We start from the raw sequence: 21,424 nt of genomic DNA on the forward strand, positions 1-21,424 counted from the left end.
GCTGCATCTGAAGTGCCATTTAGATGTTTTTACACACTGTTTAATGCAGCTCCGTGGAACATAGAATAATTTAACCTGCAGTTACAAATGAATAAATAATGTTTTGATATTTTAAAGATAAAACATTGAAAACTGATGTTTGAAATTATTTAAAAAATGAAAAGGTTCCATAAAATGTGAAATTAAAACCGCCAATAGGTGGCAGCGAGTCACTGTTAATAAGTGAGTCATTGCGATTGAACCGAATCATTTAAATGGTTTATTCATTCAGGAACGGAACACTTTAATGTTGCTCAGAGACGTAAAACTGTGGCTGCAGCACTTTTTTCACTTCTTAAACTATTGTGAATTTACATTCTGCATTTAAATTAAAACTGCAAATAATCCTAGGGGTGGCCAGAGTTTATACAGGGATGGCCGTGGCCACCCCTTGGGGGCGCCCCTGGCTTGCAGGTCTAAAACCATATCCTCTGTATTTTTAATAAATTTGCTGTTATTAGGAGTTTCAATAGGTCCACAAGAAGGAGGAGGTAGAAGGAGAGAGTCTCTCTGTTGACATGGGCACGGGTATGAATCCCAAAGGAACAATTGTCCCACTCAGTTAAAGTTACCCAGAAGAATGCTGACATGAAGTAATGCGTATAAATGTAGTGCAGGGAGTAAAGGGGTGAGAAATTGCAAAGATAAAGAAGAAGGATCATATCCCCATCCAGTGGCCAATTGAAATACAGCACTTTCCCCCATTGAGTCTTATTATTACAACTAATGATCATAATATAGGTCTTGTGTGTAACTCATTTAAAGTTCTCCAGAGAGTTTTTGCCATGTCATTTGTTTACGAAGTTTTTAGATCAGTGTCAAAGTGTCTGCTTTTTACAAGTCCCTAGCTATCTAAATCTTATAATCTTTCCAATGAAGTGATCCCTGATTAGGCTCTTTAGGGCAATCTTAAATATCATCTTAAATGGCACGCAACTGATATCAGGTTCCTTGATATGCTCTATATTAAGCCTTTTCCAAATGTGGATCATCGTGTTCCATTGTGTCATGTCCCCACCTCGTTTGAACTGGCTATGACAGAGAGCTAGAGATCAGTGACACTGACTTCTGTATGGGACGGAGGGATCTGATGCTGCTGCTATCCTCGGTGATGTATAGCTCAATCCAATTAGGCTTCACCTCCGGACTCACTGTGATGCAGCGCGCGGCGCGAACGCTCGTGCTCAGTCGCTGCTCCGCCGAGCGCTGCGTTTGACTGTCTTTACGCGCGCCGCTTTCCACTTTTTCAACACACTATCATGGCTTCGTGGCGAGAATAATCAACAGTTTTGAGGTTTGGTCCAACTTCGTCTTTGTGCTTAATTCGCGCGAGTTGTTTGTGAGATTTGGTCCATACAGAATGAAGAGGAACGACTGCCCCCTCAGAATGGGTACCACTGACGCCTCACTTCCCTGAATTGATGGAAGGTGCAATAAGAGGCTAATTGACTTCTTTTTGGTTGTAGAGGTAAAGGAACAAGAGGTGAACGGTGGGAAGGTAAGATTTCGCATCTTTCATTCGCTTTAAACGCTTTAAATAGTTGTGCGTAAGATTGCACTGTTTTCTTTAGGCACAGTAAACTCCACAGACAGGCATCCATGCCAGAGCACTACGGTTCTGCTGCTCTCAGCGTGTCCCAGCTATTTAGACTTCACTCTCACAAATAAAGGCTCCTGACAGAAAAAAATTGCTTTGCTGCTTGATGTAATTAGTTTTACAAAAACTTCGACCTCGACTTTTGTTTTACGCCAAAAGTGGTTCATGGTTATCTAATAAGAACCTTGGTGTAGAAGAGCTGTCCTGAGACAGGTGTACTGGAAAGTACAGCCTCTACCTTCCTGATTTAAGGATTAGTCTGTTATGAACGTTCCTGAACAGCTTGACATGCAAAGTTTGTGAGGGGGCGACTCAAATTTGACGCGAAGGCTGAATAGTTTCTTAATATTTAATTAGTGGTGTCATTTTTATTTTTTTTAGCTGTGTAACAAACTTGTCTCTCCTCAATATTTTTGTTTCTCTTGACTATTGATCTCGTGCATCGTAACATGGTTGAAATTAAGAGTTTATAGAGTGAGTTTGTAATATCAGGTCACAACAATTTAACCTTGTGGGGATAAAGCATAAAGCTGCGGATATATTATGGCAGGGTGTTAATGCCATGCTAACTAGGGGCATTATAGTTTTGATACATCGCAGTGCTGCAGCATTGTGAAATGTTGGCCTATATAGTTTCCTCTCTGGTTGGGAGTTTTAAATAGCCGGCTGTTACGAAGTCTTTTAAGAGCAGGAAATAGAAGCCCGCTAAATAGTCCTGCCGGGATTTATCATCAAGACATTCTTAAATACTCAATCGCATTACCTTCTGTCCTCAGAGCCAAAAGTAGCCTACTCGACATCCAATGCTACACATGAACATTTCAGTTGTCGTTGAATTGTCATTGTTGAATTTACATATTCAAGATAATAATAATAATAATAATAAATACCATGTTTCTTGGATTTTTTTGTTTTTTGGATTGTAAATTTGCAAACAAATAAAAAACAAATATATTAGCTACACATTAACTGACTGAAAATGTCATAGTCATGTCAAGTGGAATAATAAAAATAACAATATGAGGATTGTTCGAGATTTGTATGAATTATTTATCAATTATTATATTATTTTTTGTCATCGTCTCATTTTTACAAATATCATTACACATTCTTGAATATCAAGACGTTTTCTTAATGTTACTCCAAAAAATGCCTCCACATAAAAATGTCAGAATACGCTATTTAAAAATTAAAGTAAAATGTAAAAAAAACTTAATGACCTTGACACACACAGTTTTTCTTGTCACATGACAACAAAATGGCCTCCTGCATGTAGTTATGTATACATACTTTTAATTATTGGATAAAACATATTCAGATATTATAAAATTTTAAAACAAAGTTATTCCAGGACTTACTTTTAGTCTTAAATAAACTCTGGACAGTTACACAACCTAGACATATTATAACACTTTTTATTCTAAGCTGAGAACATGTTTACACAGTATTCTGCATGATTTCATTGACCCCATTACAGCAGAACTACTGATGTCCTGGGCCCTTGTTAAGATTCCTCCTTTCATAATCCTCTACTTTCTAAAAACTGGGTGCTTTGGAGACTTGATTTAGCCTTCAAAGTTTGTTGCTTCATTAATTTTTGGAGGATAAAATAGGGTCATTATAGTGTTGGAGTTCTGAATGCATTGAATTCCATAACATTTTATTTTTACTGTATTAATGGCTTTATTTAGAACTCTTTTTTTCTAATCACATGCCTGTGCTTTATCACAAATATTATTATTTATTATTTATTTATTATTATTTTTTATTATTATTATTTTTCTGTTACATGATAAGAGGTCTTGAAATGTCTGTGATTTTCAGGTGCAACCATGGAGGGCCTTGTCTGAGGTGGATTCATCATAGTACTCCTAACTGACATCTGAATCAGCATCACATCTGAGTAGTAGCAGTCATGACTGAGAGGGCAAACTTCGGAGCTCAGAGGGTCTCACGGCCACAGGGCTCACTCCCGCCAGAACCTATCGACATTATCCGGACAAAAGCCAGATCCAGAAGAGTCCGGATCAATGTGGGAGGGCTGGTCCATGAGGTGCTATGGAGAACCCTGGACCGACTGCCACGAACCCGTCTGGGGAAACTCAGAGACTGCAATACCCATGAAACCTTAATGGAGATCTGCGACGACTACAGTCTAAATGATAATGAGTATTTCTTTGACAGGCACCCAGGTGCCTTTTCCTCCATTTTAAACTTTTACCGGACTGGCAAGCTACACATGATGGAAGAGATGTGCGCTCTGTCCTTTGGTCAGGAGCTTGACTACTGGGGGATCGATGAGATCTATCTGGAGTCGTGTTGCCAGGCACGGTACCATCAGAAGAAAGAGCAGATGAATGAAGAGCTGCGGAGAGAGGCTGAAAGTCTCAGGGAGAAGGAAGGAGATCAGGTGGAAACGGGCTGCTGTCCAGATAAAAGACAGAAGCTCTGGGATTTGCTGGAGAAACCCAGCTCTTCTGTAGCAGCCAAGGTAGGGCAAGCACGTGGCCTGCACATACACAGTACAAAATATCAGCCTGTATCCACACTAATTTATCTAGTTATCAGCCAGAATAATTATTAATTTATGATATTTTCACTTAGAATGCTCCATTTGAGCATCTAAGAGAACATTAGATCAACAAACTAGCACTTGAAAAACTAGCACTGAAAAAAATGCTGAAGAGAGTTAGCCCAAATATTCAGTTTGAAATGAATTATTAATTTGTCTTACAATGACTAGGGTAAAATTCAAGGGTAAAGTTTGGACTGCAAAATTCTGAGAGTGATGCCAGCAGGGATATGATGAAATATGAAACCCAAAGATGAATTTATAAATACACACAACTCATATGCATTTCCCCGGCTGTCATGATTGACATATTAGCCAAGGCTATTATGCCACAAAAGAAGAGGCATATTTTTTTGTGGTGTATAGCTTGCTAGAAGGAAGATTTATGCTCCTGCATGTCAGTGTGAAACTATTTTGGCTGCATTTTTCATCAGAGATGTTGGCTATTGCTCTTTATTTTACCGATGTGATGAGATGCTGCACGGATGAATGATTAAGAATGAGTCAGTAAAACAAAAACACTGTCATGGTCTGTTAAAGTTAAAGATGGTGCTTTAAATATCTCTCATTGTGGATTTAAGTAAGTTTTGATTAATTATGTTTTCTCACATATTAGTAGATCGTCCCGGTAGAAAGTTGTTGAGAATATTAAAATGCTTTTTCACAGCTGCTCAGTAGCTTTGTCTCCACTCACAGCCCAGTCCCAATACACAGATCGCTTACTTCCCAGAATAAAGACAGGGGAAGCAGTCAGAAGAGCCATTAGTGAAATGCTTTAATGTACAGGACTTTTTTTTCTTGCCCTTTGGCTCTCTAGAAAAGAGACTTTCCAAGGGGTAAAAAAAAAACAGAAATGAAATAAGCTGACAAATATATTTGATAAAACTGACTAGAATCCTAAACAAAACTGCATTTTGTGCCATAATAATACATAATAGTAACAATGTTAGCATTTTAATTATGATGACTAACATTCTCATTAAGTTGATCAATCATATGTAAAATGATTATAGATTATATTTAAAGTTTTTTTAATATTTTTTTATATTTTAAAATATATTAAAATCACATTAGACTTTTATTCCATACATTTAATTTACAACATTTGAAGCAGAACACTGAACTCAGTGTGTACGGTATTTACAAGTAAAGGCTAATGCTATAGGTCTTAAAAAGAAGGTTGAAATAAAGGGAAATTGACAAAAGTGAGGAGAGAAAAGACAGATGGTAATACTCATAAAGATTCCCACTAGCTATTTGAACTCTAAGCATCAAATTAAACTTTATCCACATGTTTTCTTGGGCACATTTGTTTAACAACTGTTACCTGACCAGAAAGGACGAGGTATATCATCATCTCACTCTGATTTACATTGGCATTATGTGTGGTCACTGGTAGTGGGACTGGGCAGGTGGAGTTGCACATACTGCTCTCAGAGAGGAAGATGTAGGTTGAGTCCCTGCCACTATGATTTGTTGCCAGTCAGTCATTTGAGTGAGTCAGCACAAACACACTGCGTCCATTCAGCCTACACCTATCGGCTATAATGTCTGCTCTGACAGGCCAGAAGCAGCCGTGTATTGCCGAAATCACCTTCAGCATAGTTTAGTTTGTCATATCACCATTGTTCACTGAAAGGAGGTTTGAGATGAAAAAATAATAATTTGCAGGATTGAAACAAGCCTATTTAGAAGTTATGGTATTACATGTGCTAACAATATATGGCAGTATATTAAATAACAAAGCATTTCTCTTCAGTAAACTGCACTTTACTGTGGCTCTGAATTTTTGAATGCTTGGGTCTTGGTTTTAGGGAGGACAGATCAAACCCTTTTACATTGCAGGGGTCCAGTCATAATTAATGGCATGTGAGCTGCAAGATTAATGGGAAATAGTTCCTAACATTGACCTTCACCTTCATTTCTGTGCGCTCAGTGGTTTGGTTATTGGACACTGCCTTTAGAGCAGGACATGACTAGTGAGCTACAGAGGAGGTATTTCCCAATGCATGTTGATGCATATTGCAGCAGAATATTACCAGTAATGCACAGTTCAAGGAAATGTATTTTTAGTTTTAAAAATGTCAATATATGGTTTCAGATATCAAAATACATTACGAAATGTACTTCGAGAAGCAAGAAAATACATCCAGTTGAAATATGTGATTCTGGACTACAAAACCAGTCTTAAGTGTCAATTTTTCGAAATTGAGATTTATACATCATCTGAAAGCTGAATAAATAAGCTTTCCATTGACGTATGTGTATTAGGATAGAGCATTATTTGGCTGAGATACAACTATTTGAAAATCTGGAATCTGAAGCTGCAAAGAAATCTAAATACTGAGAAAATCACCTTTAAAGTTGTCCAAATGAATTCTTAACAATGCATATTACTAATCAAAAGTTTTGAAATATTTTTACGGTAGGAAATTTACAAAATATCTTCATGGAACATGATCTTTACTTAATATCCTAATGATTGTTGCCGTAAAAGAAAAATAGATCATTTTGACCCATAGAGTGTTTTTTTGGCTATTGCTAAAAATATACCTCAGTGATTTAAGAATGGTTTTGTGGTCCTGGGTCACCATATATGTTTGGGATAAATGCAAATGTAATTATTAAATATATTTTGGACAAACCTTTCGGTTTTTTTTTTTTTTTTTGAATTATTGACAAAAATGAAGAAAATTGAGTAACTAAACCTAAAAACTAAATTTATGTAATTAGTTTTAACTATATTACCAATAAACTTTGAAATTTTAATATAGAGATTTTTGCTTAATTGTTTAGGATGGACTTCTTAGCTGTTACATGCTTTGCTGAGCTCATTAAATGATTTAATAAAATGACAATGTGTTTATCCTTTCAAGGACTATCAAATAAGCTGTTAAGATTTCTATCAAGCTATAAAAGGGATAAGATAAAGTGATAAAGTGAAGATAAAGTGAACAGTGGCTAGTTTAGCGGTCAGCACATACCGCTCTCTGTGAGGCAATGGAGACTTAATCTCCTTTGGTGATTTACCTAGTCTGCTCCTACAAATAGACTGAGGGCCCTGGCTTGTCTGGCTTATGGCTACAGTGTTTAATGTGGTCACGTGTTTAGCCAGAGCAGTTAATCAATTAGTGAAGGCAGTTTTTCACCCTGCGGAAGTTATTAAGAGCAGCAGGGGACGTTGACTTTTTACGCGCTCTTTCAAAATGCCAAGTCAAGCGTTGTGAAACACCTGGGTAGATGAACTTATTTTAATAAGCATTTTAACCAGCCATTTTCTTGTCTTACATAAATTGTTTTACCATCTCTATGGTTTGATGTGCTGGCTGAGGAGTGAGCTATCTAGTGGATTTAGTTTTTTTCTTCTTGTTTAACGGTTCCATTTCCCATTTACTCTGCATATCTCAGAGGACTTGTGTGGTGTGAGTCCTCTCAAAAGGTCAGAGGACTCTAACCCTTTCCATCACATGGCCAGGCCGAGCTCCTTTTAAGAGCTTGTCTGTCACATCACCTCCATTGGTTTTGTAAACCTCCTGAGCCTTTAGTAAGCAATGCAAAGAGACATCATACGGTATAACAATGGATGAGGGTATTAGTACCTCGGGAAATGATACTGGTTGAATTTGCACTTTCATGTGCCTCTCATATTAGATGTTTTGATCATTTCAGTTGGTAGTCAAGCTATTATTTTCTATCCTTGGCTAAAAATAAAGAAACAAACAGACAAAAATGTATTTCCTTACTACCAAGAATCTTATACAGAATTTTTACTAGTGTGAAATGTAGTGCCTTAGATCAGCCTTTTACAAAGGAAATATGTCTATTTATTTTTATTTTATATTCCAACGAAGAAAGTGAGTTATACTGTGGAGCGTCTCTCTTCTGAGTGACTATTTTATGACTAAAATGCTTAAATATATTTAAGATATAAGATATTAAAAAAAGCAAAAATATTTATTCAATTTATAAAATCATAAACATATTTTTTTAAGATTAATTTAACATAACATGCTTTTAATATTTTTTTATAAAGCAGTAAAAATAATACATGACAAATAACTAAAAGGCATAATTATTTATTTGTTTTTCATATGAATTGCAACTTAAAAAATAAATCTCAAATATATTTTTACGTAAAATTTGTATAGCATTTTTATGAATCTTGGAAAGAACTGTACTTGATATTGTGAGACATCCTATCAGATATCTTAATCTGTAAAGAGGTGTTCACTGCAGATTGTTTTGATGGGATCACTGTTCCTCTGAAATGTCTGTGGTGTGAATAATTTATGTGTATTTACAGTAACTGATCGTGACATGATACTTTGCTCTCAGCTCTGTGGACAGAGTGGAAATTCTCTGTGCCAAGCACTTGAATGGGGAAGGGGGAGAAAGGGAAAAATAAGGAAAAGCTATTCGTCTGTGGTGGTTTTGTTACTAAATAAAGAAGCCTGGGTTCTGGCTGAGACTCTGGGTGCAAGGAGATACCCGGTGAATTCCCCTCTCAGTAGGGTGGCCATATGTGCCGTTCATATGGGACACATCCTTGACAGACTTTTTATATTGCTTAAAACATTCAAAGTAGTTAACAATAACATGCAGGTATTTTAGATAATCGACCAATCGTTGCGCGTGAGACAGTGAGATCTACAGTGAATGATCTAAGTGATATAAAATACGCACACGTGTTTGTTTGTTCATTCGACTTGAAGCATTGCTGTGCAATGTACTTATAGAGTGAAGATGGTAAATTGATCTCCTTTTATGATTATTATAGAGTAAGAACTATTTTCATATGCATAATGTGCTTTAAAGAGACAGATGAATGTTTAAAGGGATAGTTCACCCAAAAAGGAAAATTATGTCATTAATAACTCACCTTCATGTTGTTCCAAACCCGTGAGAACTCTGTTTATCTTCGGAACACAGTTTAAGATATTTTAGATTTAGTCAGAGAGCTCTCAGTCCCTCCATTAAAAGTGTGTGTATGGTATACTGTCCATGTCCAGAAAGGTAAGAAAAACATAATCAAAGTAGTCCATGTGACATCAGAGGGTCAGTCTGAATATTTTGAAGCATCGAAAATACATTTGGTCCAAAAAGAGCAAAATGTTTCTGAACATGGACAGTATACTGTACACACAGCTTCAATGGAGGGACTGAGAGCTCTCAGGCTAAATCTAAAATATCTTAAACTGTGTTCCGAAGATAAACAGAGGTCTCATGGGTTTGGAACATGAAGGTGAGTTATTAATGACATAATTTTCCTTTTTGGGTGAACTGTCCCTTTAATGTGGCATGTAACTCTATATACTTTTGATTTAATATAATTATATTTCAAGCATATGTGACCCTGGACCACAAAACCAGTCATAAGAGTCTGTAAGTCATTAAACTTTCCATTGGTTTGTTAGGATTGGACAATATTTGGCTGAGATACAACAATCAGAAAATCTGGAATCTGAGGGTGCAAAAAACAAAACCACAAAATATTGAGAAATCACCTTTAAAGTTGTCCAAATGAAGTTCTTGGAAACACACATTACTGATCTTTGCAATTTTTTTGAAATTGAATTTTTTTTTTTTAATTTACAAAATATCTCAAAGGAACATGATCTTTACTTAATACCCTAATGATTTTTGGCATAAAAGAAAAATCAATAATTTTGACCCTTACAATGTATTTTTGGTTATTGCTACAAATATACCCCAGCGAGGTTTTCTGGTCCAGGGTCACATATGTTAATGGTTTCAATTACATTTATATTAATACTGTTTTTCAAAACAATTGAACACTTCATTTAAAAAAAAAAAAAAAAAAAATCTGTAAAGAAATGGCAGAACATTTTTCTGGTTCAGTTATTAAATCCATGTAAGAGTTTAGACAAAGGTTAAAACTATGAAATTCAAAGCTGAGATATCCTCAAATGAGAATAGACATCTCTGAATTGAAAGTAATTGTCCCGTTATGTAATCCAGTGCTTTGAAAAGATAGGGCTGAGCTTGTGACCCAAAGGGAGCAAAGTACTGTACATAGGCTCATCGTGGGCGTTGAACAGTGGAACAAGTCCTTTAGCCTTTCTGCCAACTCAGAGAAGTTTCCATCCCTCACAATGTCACACAGTTATGTGGTTAAGCCTGATAAACCTAAAGGGATTTATCTTTAATCGGAGTAATGAACAAACAAAATAGCTACAGTTCCACCTTTGATTCAACTCTGATGGATAAAAGCCCAAGTTATAGACATGATCTGATCCTATAATTGAAGCTTCATTGAGGGTTAAAGCCAATTATTAATGTAGCGCGCTATGTATATCAGTAGTGTATCTAGCATTTTTGCAGCATGTATGACCTTGTCATGTTCAATTCTCATAATCGAATGACTTGAAATTACTTCATTTTTGTATGAATTTCATTACAGCAATAACATTTTTAATGCTTTCCTTATCCTTACTCCTTAAAGTCACTGCATACATGGAAATGTTCAAATGCATATGCAATTATATACAAAAAAGGTTTGTGCTACACACAGATTAACTTGAGATATTTAATAGTTTGAGTTTAACAATTGGAAAACTTTTAAAGGGTGTCTCAAAGACGGTTATTAACTTTGGTGTAACAAAGCTCCTTTTCCAATGTCAGAGGTGCATTATGATTATGAATCTGCCAGACAGTCTCAGTTTAAGCCATGAAAGCATGAAAGCCAACAAAATGATGTTTTCACATGAAAAAACTGAAAGTTACTAGAACAAAACATTTCATTCAATCAATAGAAGAATATTACATTTTATATCAGAATAGTCAATGGGAATATTAAGAGTATAAATCAAAGCTAGAGTTATTAAAATGCTGGATGTTTAACAAATATTATCAGTTGAGAAATACAGTGATATTTTTGAAGAAATTATATTTCTGTGAAATCTTAGTTATGAAGGACTGATGCTTTTAAGGGGAATGTACGCATGGAAGATTTCCTCCTGTCTTTTCATATTATAATCTATATTGACCTTTGGGTCAGTGATGAAGTAACTGGATTTTTTTTTCATTGTAATGTGTCTCAGAACTCAGTTTAGGTCATTACGGTGTAATATATACGCACAAACATAATAGATATCAAGTAATATATACATAAATGCACACACATACACATTTTTTGTATATTTACATTTTAACATTTAAAGGTGCCATCTGTAATGTTTGGCAAAAAAAATCAAGTCATACTCCACATTCCATAACAGATGGGGGCAGTATGCCTCAATAAAGTGAATTGGTCTACTCTAGAGTAACAAACGAGAAATGGAATAGTTTCTATGCTCCGCCCCTACTTTCACAACAACACTACAGCCATAGCCGAAGCCTAACTATGCGTTCACACCACCGGCGTCTAGAACGTCAAAAATCGCTCTGCTCACGATGCTGCAGAAAGATTTGTGAGCGCTCAGACGCTCTAACGTAGATCGAATGCTTATTTTGTATTTAAAGCGGCCGCAAAGCAAACAAGCTTGTTGATCTCGTGCAGACTAACTACAAGGAGTTTTAAGTTAACCTCATTAAATATTGTTGTGGACGAAATATTAGGATCCTTTACTTAAAATGAACAATCTCAGACACCTTGGTCCACGTATCACTTTTAATTTATTTTTTATGTCCCTGTACGCAAACAGGGACACATCATAGATTAATACAAACGCTAAACAGCAATAATCAACCTGTCCTTTATTCTGCTTGGGAAATAATGTGCCAACTCTCAAGCATTCAGCGTGAGACACACGCAATTAACTCTTTCACACGCTTTCACGCCACACATCAATTTTTTCATGCACAGAAAACCACGAAGCAAAGAGGACACGGAGACCAACATACTAGACAGAGCAGGTTAGTTATGATATAATAAAATGGGTAACGTTAAGTTATAGCTAGCTAATTATCAAATGCAGCTACGGTTAGCCATAGCTAACATTATCACGTTTATCGAACAGCCTTCGATACATTGCTATGTTATAACTTCCCGAAAACAAATACACAAACATATAAAACAAACTTCTAGCGAAATACTAACAGCATCTAACTTACTGTTAGAAAAGTTGCAAGTTCGGAGTCGAGCCTCATTTCTTTATGGTCCATCAGTTGTCTCCAGCGATTGAAAGCAGTGCCGATGTTTACTCTGGTTTGGCTCCTTTTCTTATCGGATTTGATTTGTGATTCCGAGCGCGGTTGTTTCCCTGTAGCGGGTGGTGGTGGTAGGGGTCTCTTGCCAAGGGCTTGAGATATCATTTCTCTCTCTTCCCTGAACTGAAATGAAGTAGGGGGCTGTACTTTCCACACGATTGACATCAGGTTCAAGTACACGCCCACAAGCCGTGCGAGTTATTCGTGTATTGCAGGTTGGCTGGTGGTTATGCTGCCCGCATACCGCCTCCCATGGCCGAAACTGGTATTACGACACCTGTCGGGCCGGGGCTAGTAATGCTAATGCTAATTAAGGTTGATATCTCTGCAGCACTATAACTTGACATTTTTTTTATGACATCATCGCCCTTATTTCTCCTCATTCTTTTGATGCGTGTAGGTCATGTTATGGATATTTCTACCTCAATTTTTGCATATGGCACCTTTAAGACAGCCAGGTTTTGTATAAGCAGATTAGATCTCATGCTGTTGTGTTAATGATGCTCTTTCTTAAACAATCTGTGTGCTATTCATACAGTGTGACAACAAAATTCATGCTATTAGCTAAACCTACCCAACCCACGAGAGCTAAAACCCTGCCACAGGCAGGAGCACTGCCAGTCTTGTAGGATAAGACTTAAAGTTTTACCCTCTGAGTTCAACCTCACCTTGAACCCAGTTGTGATTTCCATTCTGTGAAATGCTTTTTGGGGAACAAATGTTGGACAAACTCTCCTAGATCTACTATGAGAGCAGATATCTTAGTGTTAAAAATAGCCAGTTGCAGTTGGACAGACTGAACAGCAGGCTGTACACTGTGTTTAAGTAGAGGTTGCCTGCCTACCCCACTTGTGCTGCTGAATATTTTGCATGCGAGTAAGTGGTAGGCTGAGGGCTAGCTTGTAAATCACAAGCAGTCATCAGAGCCATATTATTGACTAATCACTATAATCATGACCCCCTGCTTCCTCCCACCCCTGTGCATGCAAAGACACTGTCAAACACAGAGCAGTCATCTTACTATCTTGTAGCTCAGCTGATTTCATGCGTGATGGAACCTCTATTTGTTTTGCATGTTCACAGACACTCCATTGTGCATTATAGAGGAGCTGGATAGTGTGTCTCTTACTCAGCAAAAGCTACTTGATAAATGTGGAAGTTAAGCCCCAAATTAACCTATCCTATAAAAAACACAATCAAACAGATCTCATGACACTCCTTTATAAATAACCCTTCAGTATCGATCAAGACATTCTTGGGTTTCCAGACAGAGTTTCTTCTTCCTCTTATGGCTATAATGATAACAGTGTTCTCCAGAAATAATTTAACCTTCACTTCCTCTCAGGAAGAGAGGCGTCTTCTGGGACACTTTGAGTTTTACACTGCCTTCAGTTGAAACATCAAATGATGACTGAAATTATCTCAATCCTAGTTTGTTTTAATTTTATGTTTTCCTCCCTTTTGACAGTAAGGTGTTTCTCAAATAGTTAAACGAAGAGAAAACAGCCCTATCAAGCAATAGATGCCAGGATTGTATGTGCAAACAACACACCCTACTCTAAGGGAAGAGCTGAAAGCTTGCCCTGTTGTAATTGTTTCTGAGAGAACACATTACTAAGTCATTCGAGCCTCCAACCAAGGTTTGTAGATAAAAGAAGATGGATTTAACACTTTAACTCCTGAATCACAGGCCTTTTGCAGGATTAGTGGTTTGTACAGTAGAGTGAAGGAGCTGTCCATGGTGCTGCTCTGAAACATGAATCAGCATTACCAAATATTCATTAGTTCTTTCCAGAAAAAAATTCTCATTCACATATATATATTTTTTTCTTCTCCCCTTTTTTATTTCGTAGAAATATATTTCATGTTCTTGTTATCCTGGTTTTCCACTTTTTTCAATACAGGTAAATCCACCTCACCCTGAAGATTAAAAGGCAAATCCTCATGTTCAGTTAGATTGCTTTCAGTTAACAGTATTTCCATAGAGATATTATTTGTGATTATTTTCAGATCTTTTTTTAATTATTATTTGGCCAAACTCACCATAAAATTCAGATGTTCCAAGGACCAAAGCAGCTTAACTCCACATTATAGTAGATTCCTAAACCAGACTCAAATTTAATTTCACACATCCTTTACATCATGTACATTGTTAGTCTCTTGGAATTGTATGCATTCGATATGAGATACTGCAACTCCATGAAAGGGGATAAAATATAATGTAATATTATACACTGAAGACAAATATGTATTGATTTATGTGTTTATTATATGGTTTCAATGCAATTCTTGATTCTGGTCTATAGTACCATCTACTGGTCAGATGAAATGTAATGTTTCAAAATTATCTGTTCATCCGAGTAAATGAAATTCGCTCTACTTTTATGTCTCTTTTATCACTCCATATACATTCAATCTCTCATTTCAGACAAATGCAACTGTTTCACAGTTAAATTGTAGAGAAAATTACTTAAGTATTAATATAAGCGTAATATTTTATTGCAGTGTTTATCTTTCACAATCTTTCATATCCACATACACTGATAAAAATAGAAAAAAAATTCACTCAGTAAATCATTTTTGTAAATTTACGAATTACAAAGAAAGGGCAAAGAACACATTAAATTAAACAGTACATTTTGAAGTAGATGAACTAAAATACTATTTTCTTGCAAAATACACTTTTTACATATTTTACAGATTTATTTATTTGTCAAGTAGCAATCATTTCATGTCTGTTTACTTTAAGATAATATTGGTTCCAATAAACCTTTGTACAATTTTGACAATACTTTTATTTATTTTAATCAATGACACAAAAACATTATTAACAACATTAGCTGCCAGAAAAAAAGACTTTATTTTTAATTAAATTTTTATTTTTTACCATTTTTTATACTTTTCATTAAATTTCAAAATGTCATTCTGAAAATAGAAAAATAACATGCGAATGCTTCTGAATGCCACAGACTCAAAAAACATCAACGCATTTCTTCCTTTATGAAACGCATTAAACTAATGTAAAAAAAAAGCCTTTGTGACATCAGCAAGGTAGTACCCTTTCTCTAAGATGGAATTAAATTAGGGTTAGGTGACTTGAAGGATCTCTTGGTGCGTCCTGTGCTTCCCTATACACATAACCCCTGGCCCAATGCCAGAAATCTCCCTGTGTTGAGATCACTGCCCATGTAATCATGTTTATACAGATCCACAGATGAGGACAGTTAACTAATCCTCCTGCCTTTCTCCTTCAGTACTTATCGCTCCTGTCTCTCCTGCGTTAAGAGCAAATACAGCCTTACTGCATGTGTCAGCAGAGGCATGTATAATGTACCTTGATATAAATGTTTTTTCCCAGAACCTCAGTGAAACTGATTAATGAACTGACCACAGTGACACATAAGGCTGGGAATTCATGTCCTTCAAACTTAAAGTTATCATAAAGTCAGAACACTGCTCTGATTTTAGTGCCATTCCATCAGCTGGTAAAGGTCTGACACAGCTCATAATAGCAGGGTCACTGTGATGTTTTTTAATGTTAATATAACAGGCAGCTCTTTTTGATGATAGCATGTGTGTGTGTGTATGTATATATATATATATATATATATATATATATATATATATATATATATATATATATATATATATATATATATATACATATAGTTTAAAAGTTTAGTAATTTTGCCGGGCGCGGTGAGTTTTTGCGGTATCTTATATTTTATAGTCAGTGAGCGTTAGGGGCAGAGAGGATGTTATTCATGTTATGTTGTTGGTGTGATGTTATGAGGACGCTGCTAATAAAGTTGCATAAGAATACACAGTGGATTCATGTTTATTACTATATTTAATATATACAACAGTTTTTATGCCAGTCGTATCATTTTATTTTGTTGTATTTATCCGTCACACCTTAAAGCCCGGTCCGTGAAAATATTGTCTGACATTAAACCGGTCCTTGGCGCTAAAAAGGTTGGGGACCGCTGGTATATATAACATGTCATGTAGAGTTACCTCAGTGACCCTCTCCCCAGGGATTAAAATCAGCTCTTTTTTACTCTTATCTTCGTTTGATAGGTCAACCTCTGACTGGACTTTAGGTCTCTTGGTCATAGCCAGGCTCTACTCAACCCTACCTGGCAGAGACAATCACTGCGTCATGCGATGGCAATTACAGGCTCCCTGAGAGCTATTCAGAGTCCTTTCCTTATACTTCTACTGCATTAAACAATGTCAGACACCTTTAGCGGCAAACATGTGCGTTCATTTGTGCCTTCCTGTTGACTCCGACATATGTTTAGCCTGGCTCATTGATGAAACAAGCAAAGTAACACTGTTTAGATGCTTTAGACTTTGCCTTTTTATAGGTTTTCCTTGCACTGCATCATTGAAGCCCTCACCAAGACCCTTGAATTAGCCTTGAAAAAGCATCCATTGTAATGCAATGTTGCTGTTGCAATCACAACATCGTGACATTTTTCACTCTTTCTTAAGAACATATGGACCTTGCGAGGGTGTTCACATTGTCGTTTGTGTGGGAGGACATTTCAGGATAATTGTAATAGGATTGAGTTTCTATCTATAGTAAGGATATAGAAAGGTTAGGAGCAGTTACTCAGTCTTTCCCCTCCCCCCACAAGGGAAGAATCAACCAGTAATCTCTTTAGTTTTCCTTAAACATTGTAACATGAATCATTCTAGTATAGAATGATATTATGCTGGCAGATTGTGTCACAATGCTTATTGTGTGAAAGTAGTGAAAACCTCCATTCCTTCATGCATTGATATTTTTAGGAGAGTTGATTCATTTAGTTGGGCGTAGTATGACTTGATATTTGTCTGTGGTGTGATTAATTCTGGTGTAATATCATGAAGTTGATGATGAACATTTTGAAGTGTGTTATGAAATTCCTTTCATAATGGAATTTACGCCACCCACAATGACAGGACCGTGTCAAGGTCAGCTGTTTTATTCTCCACCCAGGATCATTATTAATCCCCTCTTAATGCAGTTCCAGTGAATGAGTAACAGTTTCTCCATTTGTTGCTGACTGTCTTTTGTAGAACGTTATAGTTTGTTACTTCTTTGATGACAGTATAATTTAGAAGGGCATAATGGCAGTACAATAGTCTAAATTAGTTCCCTAAAACCCAAAAACGTAAATATGTGAATTATAAACTTTAGCATAAAATATGTATAGTATTTAAGCATGAAAACCAAAGTGGCATCACGAAAACCATTTCATATCACTGAAGGATTTCTGAAGAAGCCTAAAATTGATACAGCAATTATAAAGGCTCAATATATAAACATCTCTTGATCAATATCCATTTAAAAAAAAAGAAACCCATGTAGTACCTTTTCCAAAAGTATGATTAATACATTTATAGATAGAGACGTGTTGTCCCAAAATTTCTGCAGAAATAGGTTCAGACTTCACGCTTGGCATTCAAAGATTGACACTGTCATTTCAAAAGTTTTGCATTGTTAATGCTTGGTTTTTATGAGAATGTGATGTTTCCTCTACTTGGAATGCAGCAAACAGGGAAATTGATTTGATGAAATGCAATAGAATAGCCAGACAAGTAACTCAGTCTGATCAGGGTTATTTGATTACCTTGCAAGAAGATTTAGAGAACCTCACGAGACAACCTCCATATTCTAACAAAGTAGCTGATCAATAAGTGCTTGTCAAAGCCATTTGTGAATTGATGCGCAGTAGAATGAGAGACAGACGAAGCAGATCACATTATCCTAATAAGGATGAGGGCAAAGTCTCTTTCACTCTCTCACTTTGTTTGCTCTTAGTTCCATTAGCCTTTGCTTTATTATTATTATTATTATATATTCCAAGGAATGTCACAATTTCTTAAAAACTTGAATATCTGTAAAGGCCCATTGACACCAAGGACGATAACTATAAAGATAACGATAAAGATATAAAAGATGATATATTAAAGACTAGCAGAGTCTACACCACAACTATAACAATAAAAGCACAGAGAAACGATATCATTGGAATCACTTTCAGAACGATTTTTTTTCTGATGAACGATAACATTGACAGGCAATCAGAACCAGTCCTGCTTTAACGAGCTCGAGAATTTAAAGCGGCAGACACACGTGCGCTTAGAATAAGCAGACAATATTGTTCGCTGGTGTGGACACTAATATCATTATCTTTATAGTTATCTTTATAGTTATCTTTATAGTTATCGTTTTCGGTGTGAACGGGCCTTAACACTATTTTTACAATTATGAAACTACCTTTAGTCTATTTTGATTTCAAATGAAGTGCCTAAACTGACGTCAACTTAAGTAGCACTTTATATTTTGATATGAGGATTTACATATATTCTGAATGAGTATACAGTTGTCACAATTATATGGACACTTCGGAGTTTGTATATGGAGTAAATGATGTTACGTCACTAAATGCTTTCCTCTTTTTGTTTTGTTGCAGATTCTGGCCATAATATCAATTCTGTTCATCATCCTTTCAACCATTGCACTGTCACTGAACACCCTGCCTGAGTTACAAGTGATTGATGAATTCGGCCAATCCAACGACAACCCCAACCTGGCCCACGTTGAAGCCATTTGTATCGCCTGGTTCACTATGGAGTACCTTCTCCGCTTTTTGTCTTCTCCCAACAAGTGGAAGTTTTTCAAAGGGCCACTCAATGTCATTGATCTGCTGGCTATCCTTCCTTATTATGTCACAATCTTCCTCACAGAATCCAACAAGAGTGTCCTCCAGTTCCAGAATGTGCGCAGGGTAGTTCAGATCTTCCGGATCATGAGAATCCTGAGAATTCTGAAACTCGCGAGACACTCGACTGGTCTCCAGTCTCTTGGGTTCACGCTGAGAAGAAGCTACAATGAACTCGGACTGCTGATATTGTTTTTAGCCATGGGCATCATGATCTTCTCCAGTCTGGTGTTCTTTGCTGAGAAAGATGAAGATGCTACCAAATTCACCAGTATTCCCGCTTCATTCTGGTGGGCAACAATTACTATGACAACTGTAGGTTATGGAGATATCTATCCCCAAACCCTTCTGGGAAAAATAGTGGGGGGTCTCTGTTGCATTGCTGGGGTGTTAGTGATTGCTTTGCCCATTCCCATTATTGTGAACAACTTTTCTGAGTTCTACAAAGAACAGAAACGACAAGAAAAGGCTATCAAACGAAGAGAAGCGCTTGAGAGGGCCAAGAGGAACGGGAGCATTGTGTCGATGAACTTGAAAGATGCCTTCGCTCGCAATATGGAACTATTGGATGTCGTGATAGAAAAGAATGAGGACAAGGGCACAGACAATCATCTTTCACCCAGTCGCTGGAACTATCAGAAGAACCCAGACTCTGACTCAGGTTCCAAAGGGTTCGATGCAAAATATCAAGAAATAGGTCAGCTGGCTTCTCCTGAACGATTATTCAAACCTACTTCAAGCCCTCAACGTCTGAATGCAAAATCCCTCGAGCAAATGTACAACCAGATGACGGCCACCTCATCCATGAGCAGCAGTGGACCTTCGGCTTCCAAAGCGAGCACTATCGTAAAAGAAGAAGAGATGGAGATGAAGGTAGTGCAGTGCGAACCACGGCACAAAGAGAGACCCATCACTGAGATAAGAAGCCTGTCCAGCGTTGACAGTTTTGCCAGCTGTGCCACAGACATCAGTGAGGTAGAGAGAAGCGCGCTACTGCCAAATTTCACAGGAACACAGACAAGGCATCCACGCGCTCCTCCACCGCTCGACCTCAGCCAGATCACCTCCCTGGAGAAACGGGCTCCCGAGAAAGCAAAGCAGCCCACGATCATCAAAGAGGGCCTCTACGAGTTTGTTCAATGCAAGTCAGGCAGCAGCACCATGTCGCAGGGCGAAGAGAACCAAAGCTTTGATCCGAGCGGTGAAAACGTAAGGAGCCCTCCACGAGGAAACCAAGTCAAAGTCAAGGGACTCAAAGTGAACTTCACTGAATCTGTAGACGAGGGGGTTTCCAACTTGCACTTGGTCGTGACGGATGACGCGGCCACACTGACACCAAAGCTACCGGTATCCGATCCAATACTGCTGTTGGGTTCTCCTCGGCACAGTCCCAGATCCCCAGGGAAAGGCTTTGAAGAGGACGGAGCCACAAGCTCTCCTGGGTTCAGTCTGTCATCTTCGGATACCCAAAGAGAGAGAAACCACATCGATAGAGTTGCCGTTACTCCCACCTCGCCTAAAAGTGCACAAAACTGTGCTTCTGCCACGGTTGGTGCCATTGCTGCAGAAGACAACATTCAAAGTGGACAGAAGGTAGACAACCACCTCCTTTCACCTGATATTCTCAAGTCTTCGGGGGAGGGAGGTCGCTCACCACCGTGTGAAACTAGCATGTGATGCGATGGGTTGCATTGACATGTTCACGTTCACAGAACGAATGCATCAAAGTATGTGGACAGAAAGAGGCATACTGATGTAGTGAAGGGGATTTTCTGTTGTCTTTCTTTGACACTATCGGACTGCATAGCCGCAGAGATTTACTTTATGATCCTGAGAGAGAAGGTCTGCTCTCAACGTCAAAGAGCTTACTGATATTCATACAGAGGGATGACATTAAAAAACAAATAATACTCTTAATTATTCTATCATTATTTTGTAACAGTACAACCCTCCATGTGAAGGATTAGTTAGCTGAATCATATAGATTTCAAATCATTGGCTGATTCAGACAACTGTGATAATATACCACAAATCATTCTTTGTAATTTACAGCCCACTGAGCAGATGTTGTGCGCTCACATTTTTTAAGACTAACCACTGTAACATTTTTGCTGGGTTTGTTTAATAGTTCTGACCAAAGCGCTACCGGTGTAAATTGATTTAGCTTTGAATAACATTTTTGACCAAAATATGCCTTCATTTGATATTATTCCTCAGTGGACATATATATGAAGCAACACAAAGTGTTCAGTTCTCTCTGCAAATGTGGATCAAATCAAATTCCGTTTTTTCTTTTACCATCCCTTTTATCAAAATATAACACGTCAGTAT

General features: G+C 37.2%; 1 protein-coding gene across 1 annotated transcript; it reads left to right on the plus strand.

The window, feature by feature from the left end:
* Positions 1–1,467: 1,467 nt before the first annotated feature.
* On the plus strand, positions 1,468–20,796 carry LOC113045581 (potassium voltage-gated channel subfamily B member 2-like). The gene is made up of 3 exons (XM_026206015.1): positions 1,468–1,537; positions 3,461–4,127; positions 18,845–20,796. Exons 2-3 carry the CDS (start codon positions 3,552–3,554, stop codon positions 20,768–20,770), a joined length of 2,502 nt encoding a protein of 833 aa, XP_026061800.1. The 5' UTR covers positions 1,468–1,537; positions 3,461–3,551; the 3' UTR covers positions 20,771–20,796.
* The last annotated feature ends 628 nt before the right edge of the window (positions 20,797–21,424 follow it).

This window comes from Carassius auratus, chromosome 27, assembly GCF_003368295.1.
Source record: "Carassius auratus strain Wakin chromosome 27, ASM336829v1, whole genome shotgun sequence".
Classification (NCBI taxonomy): domain Eukaryota; kingdom Metazoa; phylum Chordata; class Actinopteri; order Cypriniformes; family Cyprinidae; genus Carassius; species Carassius auratus.